General features: G+C 29.3%; 1 protein-coding gene across 1 annotated transcript in view; it reads right to left on the minus strand.

Annotated features, from left to right (window-relative positions):
* Positions 1-15,687, minus strand: part of tho2 (THO complex subunit 2-like protein) — a 134,716-nt gene that overhangs the window by 81,497 nt on the left and 37,532 nt on the right. Inside the window, exons 10-15 of the mRNA XM_075378427.1 lie at positions 13,347-13,545; positions 11,455-11,621; positions 9,737-9,923; positions 8,209-8,480; positions 7,768-7,885; positions 6,132-6,311 (exon numbers count right to left, since the gene is read on the minus strand). Of these exons, the coding sequence (XP_075234542.1) occupies positions 6,132-6,311; positions 7,768-7,885; positions 8,209-8,480; positions 9,737-9,923; positions 11,455-11,621; positions 13,347-13,545 (1,123 nt within the window). The remainder of the gene's footprint in view (positions 1-6,131; positions 6,312-7,767; positions 7,886-8,208; positions 8,481-9,736; positions 9,924-11,454; positions 11,622-13,346; positions 13,546-15,687) is intronic.

The raw sequence follows: 15,687 nt of genomic DNA on the forward strand, positions 1-15,687 counted from the left end.
ATTTTGGCTTCAAATAAACACTCTGATGGGACTAGTGATAAAAATCTCAAATTTGCACAACTTGCATACAGTTTTTTTGTAGATGTTTATGGCAAATAAAAACGTTTCTTATTGTACTAATAAAAAATTTATAACCTCCTAAAAGTCATGAAAAACCTGTTAAAAGTGATACCACTTTGACTCAATAAATAAGTGCTCCAAGGAAGGGGGAGTTTCTTGTCTTCTTTGCACTTCACATTTTTTATTTATATACTTTTTATATTTAGCCCCTATGTTGTTGAAGTTGATGTTTTCAATATTTTTAAAATAGTTTTTTTTTTTAAATTGATATGTTGAAATCTAATAACTTAAACAACACCAGTACAACCTAATATAATTTTGATTCAAAAATGCTTGTAAAACTTACCCAAACTGAAATTTCAATAAGTAGCCTACATCTTTTTCCAAGAATTCATTTTTATTTTTATATTTGTTTATTTCTGTAAACATTAGTGAAGAAAAAATTAACTGTAGCAAAATTTTAATTATTCTTCAATGAAATAGCCTATTTTTATAGCAATGAAAGTTTATTATTTAGTGTGGTTAACCAGTAGCTGTGATATCTCTTCTATAATTCTCTTGAAATTGTGTGAGAACGAACCGTCACTGTAATTAGTTGAAGTGAGAAGGTGCATTTTCTCAGGACTTACTGCATATCGTCATTTTCGAGACTAATATCTACCACTTCTCCTATCCACCACTGATCATCATACACACAAGTAATAGAGTCTTTTTCCTTAGGTGAATATGGTACAATGCTTGACACAGGGTGGTCTTCATAGTCCTTGGAATCTGAATTAGAGTAACATCTTACAATGCCTTCTGACACAGGAACATGCTTGTGGTAGTTTCCAGTACCAACAACTCTTTCACAGCAGTCAAAACAGTTTTTAGAGTTTCTGAAATTTTAGCTACCTCATCTGATTTAATAAAAAAATGCTTGATGTTTTTCAGCTTGATTACAAAATGAATACATTTCATCAATGTTTAGTATCTGACTGTTTAATCGCCTTTGCCACCTGTTGTTTTTTTGTTCCTCTCACACCATCATAGGCATTTTTCCAATGAGATGATCTAAAAAAGTGCCACTCAGCTTCAAGGTCGAAGTCTTTTTTGCGACTACACAAATTAGCAAAATTCTTTATATTTTTATACTGACTTGAAGCACCATCAGTAAAATAGATGAGTTTTTTAACGTTCTGATGTACTTCCTTATATGGTCTGTTAAAAGTCTTTGAAAGCAATAAAATGTTGCTGTATTGAGCTTCAAATGATCACTTAAAATACAGACACTTTTGTGTTGTAATGCATCATTTTCCTTGAAACAGAACACAATAGGGTGAACTGTGGCTTGACTGTTGACCCAATGGAAGCTTTGTATCTAATCTTGAACAAGAAATGAAAAGTTTTCTGCAAAGTCTGCCACCACCAAACATTCTTCTTCACCTAATTCTGATTTCTTCTTCTTCTTGAAATACTGAGCTTGAGATTTTGACACGTAATTGTGACTTTTCAGCTTTTCCAATTTTTCCACTGATTAAAAAAAAACTCATCTTTGATGTGAAGAACAGTAATCTTCTCTGTCCTATCAGCCATTACCACTGTTTGTACATCATTGTAACTGGCAACACATCATACTCTTCGGAAAAGTTGAGCATGTCAAACACTGCTGCTTACCTGGACATTTGATCCACACATTCATCATACAGCTGTATTTATCTTCGTCACAAAGATGTCTACTAAGTCCTTATAATCAACATTAAGTTTGGGACCATCAATCATGAGTTTGATTATCTGGTGGCAGGGAGGTAGACACAAACTGTATGAGTCCTGGGTGCACCAGCCAAGATATACCATTTTGGACAGAGTTCATAGAACTTTGATCTTCCAATTTTTTCCTCAGGGTTTTCACTTTTAAAGAAGACATAAATCTATTTAAGGTTATCAGAACAAGGCGCTTTTGCTTATACACTTTGACACCATCAACACGCATGCTAACACAATCCTTTTTACCAGGAGACAGTCTGATATTCATAAAATAACACAACTTTTTTATTTGTCATTACTAATTCCTGATAAATGTCTTAGAATTCCTTGCTCATTAACTAATTCTCAAGTAAGTCTAACCAAATGCTCAGACACATTGAAGATATTATTTTAGATCTGGCCCAAGATGGAGGAAGTAAACTGATATTTTAACCTTATCTTCTTCAGAAGCAACAACACAATTTTCTTTTAGTTTTAAAATAAAATCATCAAATTAATGTGAAGAAGATTGAGCTAGATTTTCATTTTCAGAAACTTTTGAGTCAAATACAATTCAAGATTCTTTTTTTAATTTTTCAGACACCTTATTTATTTCAAATTTTAATGCTGATGGTCTTTGATCCGTGCTTAATTTTTTCAATTTTGATGGAGGTGATACACCCAAAATGCTACAAGCAGCATCCAATTGTTCAATATTGTGATGTGGGGCAATGTATTGCTCTTGGTCTTCGCATTTATATAGTTATTTGTTGTGCTGAGAAAAAATAATTTTAAAACAGTCAATACAAAGAGACTACCCAGGAACTAAATCTAAATTTGGAAAAATGTGTTATTTAAGAGCTTGTTCTAATAATATTGTTTTAGTTTTTCTTAACTGTTTTATATGAGTTCTCAAAGGGTCACAACAGAACTGTCCATACACGTGACTGACTGAATTTTGATAAAAACGTTTTTTCATGATATTTACAAATACTACTTTTATGTGAAATTACTTAAAAATAATGTAAAAATTTAATTGATTTTAAAATTTGCAAATATATTATTAAGTAAAACTTATTTATTTAATAAACACTTCCAAACACAGGATGACATTTGAGACACTGTAAAGATGTGAACAGGTCACTGACTAATGTCAGACTGAACAGTATCTAACTGCAAAGCTAATTGATGCACAAGCATAAATGAGCATTTTCCAACATGAATTTTCCTGACAACTGATAACGCCTTCAAGCGCCTGTTATAACAAGAACACTGCACTTGAATGGTTCAAAGGAGTCTATTTCAACTACAGTAATACATATAAAAATATTAAAGACCCAAGAAGACAAGAAACCCCCTTGGAGCATTAGTGAGTCAAAATGGTATCACTTTTAAAAGGTTTTTCATGACTTTTCGTAACTTTTTTACTAGTACAATAAGAAACTTTTTTATTTGCCAAAAACATCTATAAAAACACTGTAAGTTGTGCAAATTTGAGATTTTTATCACCAGCCCCATCAGAATTATTTGAAGCCAAAATTTGATTTTTTTAAAATTAGTTTTCAAAAATTAATAAAAATTTAGGGGTAAGTATATACAATGAATATTATTTATGGTAATATTACTAACATATAGCTAAAATAATTCAAACTGTGTATGCCAACCCTGCCTCTTGAAAAAAATTACCAAACATGAAATTTCACAGTTTTTCATGTTCAACTTTATTGGTAATTTTCTCATAGAAAGAGAGATAGGTAAGGAGGTAGATAAGGTAGGTAAGATAGATAGGTAGGTACGTAGGTCAAATGGACTGACCCAATATTTATTTTTTAACAAATATTTTTATTTAAGATTAAACATTTTTAACTAAATTCAAATACATATTTGAATTTAAATAAAGTAATAACATTTGTTTATTTTACTTTAAATAAAGTAATAACAATTCAAATACATATTTGAATTTATTTAAAGTAATATTTTTCTGGATTTTTAACTAAATATTCAAGGAGAACAATTGCATGAATTAGAAAAAAAATATATTCATGACTTATTATTTATATTTAACACATTTTCCTAATTTTTTTCCCAAAATACTATAAAACACAGAATATGAGGTCTGTTCAGAAGATAACCAAACATTTTTAATTATACACCAACTAAGATATTTAGTGGCATGTGGCTGGCAGCATTGTGTTCCACATAACCCTCCTCTGTAACCACAAGTTTTGAACTGATATCTCGTTTAGTTTTCACACTGAGTGCAACGTGTTTAGGTGTTAGTAGTTATTTTTGCAATTTGCAATTTTCAGAAGCAACGATATAATATAAATTTTGCGTGCAACTGAAGAAAACTTTCACAGAAACGTTTCAACTTTTGAAACAAGCTTATGGAGATGATGCTCTGGGTCATACGCAATGTTACAAATGGTTTTTAAGATTTAAAAGTGGTCATCAGCCAATCAAAGATGACCCTCGATTGGGAAGGCCTTCAACATCAACTGATGACATCCACATTCAGAAAATCAACTATCTGGTGCATTCAAATCATCGACTGACTATTAGAGAACTTGCAGGAGAGGTTAGCATCTCAACTGGATCATGCCATGACATTTTGATAGAAAAATTGAACAAGCATAGAGTTGCAGCAAAGTTTGTTGCTTGTTTGATGACCAAGTGGCAGAAAGAACATTCAATGGATGTTTATCGGCAACTTCTTGAACATAATGATAACGATGAAACATTCCTGCAAAGGATCATAACGAGACGAAAGCTAGGTTTACAGCTATGACATTGAGAAAGTTCAATCATCACAATGGATCGGCAAAAGATCTCCACACCCAAAGAAAGCACGTCAGTCTTGATCTAATGTCAAAGTGATGGTCTCTGTTTTTTTTTTTCAATTATAATGGAATCATGCATTTTGAATTCTTCCCTTGAGGTGAAATAGTGAACCGTGCGTACTATCAAGGCGTTTTACAATTACATGAAACAAATTTTAAAAAGAGACCAGAGTTGTGGTGAGGCAACACACAGTTCCTTCACCACAACAACGCACCTGCACACTCAGCTTTGTAAATTTGTCAGTTTTGTGCCAAAAATCAGATGACTATCTTCCCTACTCACCAGACCAGGCTCCTTGCCATTTTCCTATTTCTGAAATTAATATCAGTGATGAAAGGATGCCGTTTTGAGAGTATTGATGACATTAAAGCAAATTTATCATGGACATTGCAAAGTGGAAAAATCATTGGGAAAAGTATGAGAATAGGGGAGGGGAATACTTCGTAGAGGGCAAGAATCAATATAATCTATACAATTAATAATAAGAATTAAAAAAATAAAGTTCAATTAATTTCTGAACAGACCTCATATAAATAGTTAGTTCATAATGAGTTAAAAAAAGAAAATTTTAACAAAAAAAAAATCTGAAAAATTATATGTTATTTATTTTACATCTCTAAGTACTAATAAAAAAAATATTCACAAATTTGTCAACTATGTACCAAAATGATCTTTTGTAGGTAACTAAGTATTATACTTTTATATCAAAAAATAATTCTAGAACAATTAATTTTGTTAAATAATTCTTGTAATGTTCTCCAGAATGGAGATAAAATATTATTTTTAATACTATAAAAAATTTTATTAGATTGTTCACAAATAAAAAGATTGTTTTTTAATAAAAATTATTAAAAAACCATGCTGTTATAAGCATTATCAAAACATGAAAATTTTTCTAAGATGATTACAATTTATTCAGCCAATACATTTTATATTTATGTATGTAATAATATTTTAGAAAAAAGACTGTCTACAACAGAAAATACAGCCAAAGGCTACAAACAAAGAACATAAATATATTTTATTATCACAATGGACCGATAGCATAAGAATCAATATTTTCTCAACTGATCAATAATAAATAAACAAATATTTTTACTTTCCTTTTTAGAGATTACAATTTTCATGTAGGAGCTACATAAAAAAAAATTCAGAAAATTTTAGTAAACAAACACTGGTCATAGATAAAAATTATGTACACAAATCAGCAGGAAACATAAAAACATACTAAGACAATATATACAAAAAAATTGTTTCACTTAACTGCATGGCCAATAGCAAGCCCTCATTAATTTAATGGTGCTACTCAACTATCACTGTGTGACATTTACCTCCTGATATAAGCGTGTATATATATATATATATATATATATATATATCATATGATGTTAATGCAAAGTCAAGGGATTAATTTATATATCATCAAAGATATTGAATTAGCAATGTCACACAATATATTTCAATTAACATGAAAATAACATATGCAACAATAATAATACAGTTACCTGATCATATAATTTTCCAACTAGTTTTATATGACTCTTTTCAGTTTCCTGATATATAACACAATACCTTTGTTGAGCCATTAATAGACAAAGAGCAACTGCTAAATCATGTTCTGCTAATGCTTCTTTTAAACGCAATGATGATCTCTTTGTATTCCTTACTTGACTAAAATATCCTGCCTGTAATAAAAGGTAAAATAAAAGTTATAAAATAAAAAACAAATAATAGTAATAATATATAGTACCTAACAAATTATTGTTTAAACTAATAATTAATAAAGAGCATCAGATTTTTTCAGTTTCAAAAAGTTAACAGCAAATTTCACTTTCATACTTTACAAAATAGTACATGGTGTACTATTTTTATTTTTTTTTTTTAACCTCTGGGTCAGGAATCAAGCAAAATTTGTGAAAAATGCCATGCCTGACCGGGATTCGAACCCAGGACCTCCAGGTGAAAGGCTGAGACGCTACCACTTGCACCATGGAGGCCAGCAGTGTACTGTAACCTACAAATAATTACACTAAAAAACTCCAAAAATAATTAATTAATATAAACGTTTCAAACTGTACTGGTAACAAACAGATATAACCCACTAAAAGACAATTAATATAAAATTTATTTAAAATAGTTAAGAAATTAAACAATGTATTCATAACAAAATTCTCAGGGTAAAGAGAACTTTCAACTTCACGGGAGCGAAATTTTAACTCTAATTTATAGACACAGTCAGGCAATAGCAATAGTAATTTGTAGATTTGACAATGGTGATATTGATTGTCGTGGAAGGATAATTGAATAATAAAAATATTAAATTCAAAATTTATAAAGAGAACTATAATTCTTTTGAAATAATCAAACTTATAAAACATTTACAACAAAAGATTATATTTTTAAATTAACTGAGCAATTTAACAACAAAAAATCACACTAAAATAGCAAAATAACTATTACTAAAGATACTGTAATAAAATTATGAATGCAAATTAAAAGCATGGAAAATTAGCCATAAAAATGTATACTGTCTGCAGAAATCCCAAGTCTTTGTATATCAAAACATTACGGCAGAAGCAGGTAAAGCATTAAACTTATTTACCTGCAAAATTAAATTAATTAATTAGTTTAACCTTACAACTTTAAACTTTTGTAATAATCAAAAATGTTTGGTAATCTTTAGAAGTCTGTAAGCAAATTGTTGGGTAATTTAACCCTGGTAATAGTGCTAAATCATCATTTTTTCTTTTCTAATAAAAAGACTATACATCTCCAAACCCTGATACACATCACTGCTTAACAAAACTGCTACCCATCACCATGAATAGATGGATATTCATTTACCCAGTTTTCTAGAAATCAGTTAACCTGTTTTTAGTTTCATCAAAACCAGCATTCTGTTTGAGCATTAAGTGAGGATAAACAAACATAATCAGACAATCAAAGAAACTTGCAGTTCTGTAGTAAGGTCAATTAATGTTTTCTAATCAGTAATCTAGAAAAAAAAATGTTATCCCATAAGAAATATACTTTAACCTAATCAGATTCAAGTACATTTTGATGGTTTTTCAATATTAAATTTCATTTTATGGAAGTAATTACAAATATGACTAAATTTTGTAAATAATAAGACAAACACACCTCTCCTCTTAATAATTCACCACCAGCCATTGCTTCTAATTGATCATTAGTCATCTCTTCTGCAGCATCAATGCCTGCCATCTTAGTAATTATTTCTTTTAATATCAGTAAATCCAAACTTGAAAAAAAGGAAAAGAAAATATAAACAAATTATTTAATTTACATAATTTACTAAAGGATATAAAAATTACACAATTTTTTTAAAAGTAGTTTCACACACTTGCTACTTAATTCTTTCTTGGTTACTTCAGCTTTGATATATATGCTGTATTTCATCTCACACTATTCATACCTTTTATTACTATTTGCAAGTCTAATGTTAATGTTTATATTATAATGCAGATATGCTTTCTTGATCATACAAATGAAAATTAATACAATACATTTAAACTCTCTCACACATAAAAAAATTTAAAAAAAAATCTGAACATTAAAACTTACCTCTTCTGCATTTTTAACTGATTTGCAAGATACTGTAATAGACCAGTCAATTCGATATTGTACTTTTTAAAAATAAATCCAGCAAATGATGCAAGACTTTGAAGCCATAATGAAATAGACGTACCATCGTGTTTAAACCTGTCTCTTTCAGATGCAGCTAACGCTTCAACTAAACAATATCCTAACACGTCATATGACATTGATGTTAAATATTTTAAGGAATCAACAACTGGAACGATTAGATTATCATATACTTGCAATTGATATAATACCTGTTGTCAAACAAAAGAAAATATATTGATGTTAAATATTTTAAGGAATCGACAACTGATTATTATATACTTGCAACTGATATAATAACTGTTGTCAAACAAAAGAAAATACTTAAAACTTACTTCACTGATTGTGACTAATCTACTGTTAACTACTAAATATTTAATTCGCAATCGTTCAATTGCTAGTTTATACTAAAAGAAAGAAAAAAAAATAAAAGGATTTTTATAACACCTGCTTTTAGGCAATTTCAAAGGCTGATGGCAACCTGCATAAAGCTAACATGAACTCTTCTTTTAGTCTATTATTCTGGATCAAATAATGAATCATAGAGCATAATCTCATCCTATCTCTCCTCAGTTAGACATTCTACTTCCATACCATATGAAATGTACCCTCAACTTTTCCAACCACCTTTTTCTTGGTCATTTCCTGTTTACTTCCCAATTAAACAATTCTAATTTTTCTCTCATCTTCAACATGCCAAAATCATCTTAGACTTGCGCTTCCAACTCTATCAAATACAATTTCTCTATTTTTAAGGGTGCTAACTTCTATATTCCTTACATAATTCAAAAAGACAAGCTGTATATATAACAAGTACGGAAATAAAATCAAAGCAAAAACTCTCAAAAACCACTTAGAAAAACTGATCACACTTTTACATTGTTCAATTAACATCATCAGTAAATATAGGGGAATTATTAAAATTTAACTTAAATAAAAAATCGTAAAATACACATAACAAATATTAATAATAAAAAAAACCCACAATATGAACACAACAAGAGTGTACTAATTGTGGCAATAAAAATAATAAAAACAAAGAACACAAAAAAAATTTAAATCTAAAGTTGGCCTCCATAAACAGCTCAAATCAGCAGTTACTTTAAACACAGCTTATTCAAAACCTTATTAAACTTGAAAGGATTAAGAACATATTTAATTAACCTAAGTAAATTTTCCAACTGAGTTGTCAAAAAGCACATCAAACCATTTCTTTTAATTAACTATTTCTATTGCCAATTTCATCTCCTTAAATATAGCTTAGTGGATACGTAGTAAAAATATAAATTCTAATAAATAATTCAACTAATAATAATATTTTTCTTGTTGTAGTGTATTCTTGTTGATGCATTTCTGCCCTAGATTTTAAATATTTCCTCCTTAAAATTACGCAGTACCCATTGAAAAATACAATATAAAAAAAAATATACAAGTAATAGAGAATAACAAGGTATAGTTAGTTACTTACGTAATCGAATAAATAACCAGGGCAATAATGTGTTATTTTACCAATTAATCTTCCAACAGGTTTAACATTTTCTTTACTAACACGTTTCATTAAACCTTTAATTTTTTTTTGAGCTTCACCTCTTTTACGCATTAATTTTGCATGATGCTGATAAGTTTCGTTTTTCCAACGGCTGTATAAACAATACCTATTAACAGATAAGAATAATACATATATCAAAACAATAAAAATTTTAACTGAATCAAATTAATTTTTTTCCGGCTTAACTGTCTTGCAAGTAACAAGACACTCATGAATTAATGCAGAAAAATACATGTTTGTATCTAATGAATCAGGGCTTTGGTTTACTTCCCCAACCCCACATTGGGTTTTTTACCCAGCCACTAGATAGGATCTATACCCCAAGCTTTATTCACAAAACAACAATGTCACAGTAAAACTTTTGAAATTCTTAGTACGGGTCCCAAAGCGCAACTAACCAAAAGCCAAAAAATACCACTGGAAAAGAAGATATTAGTGAAACAGGAAAAAGGGTAGATAAAGATATAGCAATAATCTTACCACAAAAAGGACTAAAAACAAAGGAGTATTTTAAGGCTCCCTTTGGACTAGGGAACATCCATAATGCAAAAGCTATACAGAAAATGAAATATCCTAACCTATAATGGATCCTTATCCATTTGTGTAAGTCTGGACGGTTCCACACCTGTAATATTTCAGCAAAAACAGGATACTATGTGAAAATACAATCTCAATGACCAAAGCTATATTTATGAAAACAGGTTCCATGGAAGGTGAAAAAAAAACGCAAACAATGAAAGCAATTTACTTGCAAATGACTAATATCACTTTGCAAACGTTTTAGCCAAAAGTTTAGCAGTTATAGCCAATTCTATATTAAACAAAATATAAACAATCCAACATTTTTTAGAAAAACACATAATCTGAGCACCTGACAGTCACTTCAGCCAAAGGTTTACTGTGTAGCCATGATCAGGTAACAAGATCGCAAGTCGGTCGATAGAAATCTATCTAACTAGATCATACCATGAGTACAATGGCTTTATCCAAGTCTAGGCAATATCAATAAGGAAGATATAATAGCAAGGTCAAAACTACACCCACATTGAATGATCATAAAAAAGGAAACAGGGTTAGTGGATGGTGAAGAAAAATAGTCTATCCACCTGGACAAATCAGGGTAACTTACTGTTCCAGATGCTACACATTTATTCTTAAAATATTTTACAAATTGGCTAAGTTGTAACATTGATATAGACTGTACATAAACTAGAAATGAATAATTAAGAACTACAGAGACAAAAGTTGTTTTATGAATATTCTAAAGTTAAAAGCTTAAATTAGAAACCAATTTGAAAAAAATAAACATTATCAATTAAAAGATATCATTATACACACACACACATATATATATATATATATGTATAATGATATTTTTTCAGCCTCTGCAAAGTACAGAATTAGAGAACACTCTTACCTTTACTTTTTTATGTCAAAAATGTTTTCGGGCCTAAGCTCATTTTCAGTGATATTTTTTATTAATTCTTCATCTGCTTACATTTCAGATTAAATTTTATCTTTTAACTTTTTATTTTGTAAAAAAAAAAATGGACTATAAAAAATTTAATCTAAATATATATAAAATAACACAATAATTATATTTATGTGAACATAATTTTTTTTAAACTTGTACCTACCGACATTGATAAGGATACATTTTCACTATGTTCCAAATTTCTTCAGCGACACAACAATTTGATTCAAGGTATGATAACGTTGGTAATATAACTTCATCAAGTAGACTTATGGTGTCATAATATAATGAATCACCCTCAGGTGCACCAGATTGTGGATCTACACCAGCCTAAAGTAAATAGCAGGAAAAATATTTAAGACTTATTACGTATTATAAGTATAATTAAAAACATCACAAAAGTAATTAAACCACTTCTGCAATCTAATTTATATAATTATACTACTAAAATACATTATGATAACCATTCCACTAAGGATTGTTCTGATATGTCCTACATAAAATATTATTGCATACCAATCCGAATAAATATTTATTAATTTATTTATTGTGAACCTATATATATCTAAAATTCTTAGATTAGAACGAAAGTAATTCATCACACCAAATGAACATCTACGCTTTTCATTTTCAACACTAAATAAAAATAATAATTTTAATGTAAATGATCTCAGAACGCTAAAGAATGTTTATTATAAATGTTATCATATATGATTAGTCAGAATTATATAAGCATCATTGAACCACAAACAAATGTACTATAAGAAGTAATCACAAAGAATTTTTACTCAAAATAAAAAAAGGGACAAGCTTCCTGTATAATTTAATAGTGAATCATATTGTCGTGTGTTCACAGTTTAAGAAGGATATTGAGATGGCACACGTAAAGATTCTTAGAAATTCAATTTATTACTTTCAAATAATTTATAATGTACACAATGGTAATTAAAACTAAATACATATTATTTTAATAGCAACTAAAAATAATAAATGTCAAAATACAATTCTGATTTAATACATACATTATAAAGTAATAGAAATTAATATTGAATTAAAAGTAAATAAGTGAAAGATCAAAACTCTTGCCTTTTAAGGCAAGAATTATTCACTTTCATGGTTTATAAAAAACACTATCTTACACTTTATAAATGAATAGAATAACGTCACTTTCACTCCTGTTCACAAAGAACTCATCAAACAGTTTCTTGTTTTCAATCACTGGCATAAATCCGTACGGGATTGGTAGAATGATATTTTCAGTAACCTATGGATCGTTCGGAAGGACTCAATGACAGAGCCTGTTATTGGTTGCCTCCAAGGTCACCTGATCTAACGCCATGAGATTTTAATAAGGATCTTGCACATGTGCCTCCATTACCTACCGATCTATCCTATTTGAGACACAGGATTGAAGCAGATGGTGCTTCCATTACTCTAAACATGTTGATTGAAGTAAAAGATGCCTTCAGTGGAATAATACATGCCATGTAATAAGAAATGCTTATATTGAAATCTTGTAGAAAAAATTGTGTCATAACAATTTTTTATAACTAACTCTTTCACTTTATTTGTGATTCATTACTGTAAATCAAAGTTAAAAGATATTAAAAAGTTTTAAACACCCGATATTCTGTTTTATACAACAGTATATTGTATAAAAATGTTTTGGATGATCAAGCAACAGCAACTTCTTCATAAATACTCAACGTAATTTAAACAATTTAATGCTATAAGCATTCATCAATACATCAATATTCAAAATAGCTGGTTTTGCAAAAATCTGATAGATCAATGTGATGGTGGCCAACCTTTACACAAAAATGACAACAAAAAGAAGAACAAATTCATTACAATTAAACATCTGTTTTGATCATTAAAAAAATTTAATTTCGTATATCATGGTTTTTAATGTTTAATTGATTTTCTTTTGAAAAGGCCATTGTTTTATAGAAAAGTAAAAAACCAATCTATCAATTATAAAAATACCATTACTTAGGAAATCTTTCACAAACACAATGCTGCAGCACTTAATAAATAATAAACTGTAGTTAATACCTGTGTCAGAGCAGCTTTTAATACCCTCAAAACTTTATATACAAGAACAAGATCATGATGTAGTGAAGGTCCCAGAGCATGTAACATAGGTATCACAGTTTGTCTCATATCTGAAAATGTGTTGGCTGGTTGTGGAGCTAATGAACTACTTGGTGGAGGAACAGGTTGTCCTTTAACTTTAGGACCGAGTTCATTATTTCTGAAACAAAATGTACAGAAAAGTAAAAATACAATTCTTATTGCAGATATTTCCTCACTCAATGAAAAAAGGGAAAGAAATTGCCAACTACATAAAACAATATGGACAAAATAAAAACCATGCGCACGCACACACATACACACAGACTTGTTTTCTTAAACATTAGAAATAAACTGTATAAATAATCATCATAAACTGATTCTTAAGCAATTTGCTAGTTTGATGAGGGAAGTAGACTACTGAACATGAATAAATACTTTCACAGGCCCATTTCCTCTCCTCAATTTAAAGTTGGTAGTCTTCCTAACCAGTTTTCTAGGAGTCACACACTTTAATATTTATACTTAAATGCAATGTGTAAGCATTACACATTTTAAAAATCAACCCTACTATACAAAATCCTGCCAAATGTGAAGTATGATATCCTCAGAAAGTGAAACTTGCTGATATTTTTCATTGATTAAAGCAGGTGATAGTAAGGAAAGTTAAGAAAGTGACATTAAAAATATAGCAACGGATGAAAAAAATTTTGATGAATATCAACTAGGATATCTTCACTTGTCATTTTTCCAAATGTTTCTCATTTAATGCTCAGTAAATTGGTACCAAATACTTGGACTGTAATAATATTTGTACATGATGGATTCCACAGCAACTGACAAGACACAAAATCAGAAAACTGGAATTAAGTCTGATGTTTTGCAACATTACATAGATGAAAATTTTCTTGATCAGATTTTTATTAGTGATAATGTTACCAGATGTCTCATTTCACCCAAGAAAGCTAGCATCAGTCTCTCAAATGACACTAACCAGACTTATCTTCCAAAACTGGTTTTTATTTATTCTAGATGAGTTCGTGCCAAAAAAAACTACAATAAATGCTGATCAATACTGTGAGACACTAACAGCAAACCACAAAAAATCATGACACAGAAAGTTGTCATATTGTGGCATTATTCATCTTCATGATAAGCCCATCCCCATGCCACTGTAACCTATGCTTCATTAGTGGTTTTGGATGAAAAGTTTTCCATCACCTAACTTGAAACCCGGAACTTGCTCTGGGTGGTTTCACTTTTTTTCTAAACTTAGTAGTAATAATAAATTCCTAGGAAAAAAGTGTTTTAGATATGATAATAAACTGCAGTCTGCAGTTAACTTGTATTAAATCAAGAGAAAAGTGAAAGATAACAGGAATTTAAAGCTAGTAAATAGATATGATAAATGCTTAAACGTGAGAGAGGTAATAATTATATGAAATACATTGGTTAATTAAATTTAATTTGCTTAAAAATATGTAAATTAAATAATGACATTTTTTCTTTAATTTGAAAAATTAAACAAATTCAAATGTAAACAGCATTTACTTTCTGGATTACGACTCACACACAATTGAATACTTACAGTACATACATTTTATTTTCCATACATTTATTCAATTTTTTATATAATACCTCATCTCTGATTCACTATAATCTAAAGATAATTAAGAAAACAACCAGAACTCTATAAAGCAATTTATGTCACATGTACTAGAAATATTTTATATGTATTTTTGAAATGCCACAACAAATAAATTAAATTTTATACAATGTAAAATCTGTACTTAATCCAGCCATAAGGGGTTCAGTATGTAGTTATATTTTTCCCTTTACATAAAAATAGGGAGATCAGAGCTTATTAATAATAAATCTTACTTTATTTTATTATTTTTCTAACTTAGATATCTACTTTAACAAAAATAAAAAATAATAATTTGCTCTAAATATTTTCACTCTTAAATTCAAAAATGTTATCAAAATGAAAAAATAATTTTTATTAACAGACTAGCATCCCTGTCATAGCTTCGCCTGCGCTATATGGTTATATATGATTAATTGTGTGTCTACCGACAAAGTCATTTTGACAGATATAAGCCAAAACCATAATTACAATTTTTCAAAATATATCGACCCCAGCACCTACCTAATGGGTCCAAACTAATTCAGAAACCAATGTGCGCACAACGCATTCACCAAAGTTTCACTACAATCGAATGAATGATATAGGAATGATATATGAACATATATGGGACAAACAAACATTCATTTTTATATGTATAAATTATGGTTCTCAGAACGCTGTAAAATGTAAAATAAA

This window comes from Lycorma delicatula, chromosome 11 (assembly GCF_047948215.1).
Source record: "Lycorma delicatula isolate Av1 chromosome 11, ASM4794821v1, whole genome shotgun sequence".
Taxonomy (NCBI): Eukaryota; Metazoa; Arthropoda; class Insecta; order Hemiptera; family Fulgoridae; genus Lycorma; species Lycorma delicatula.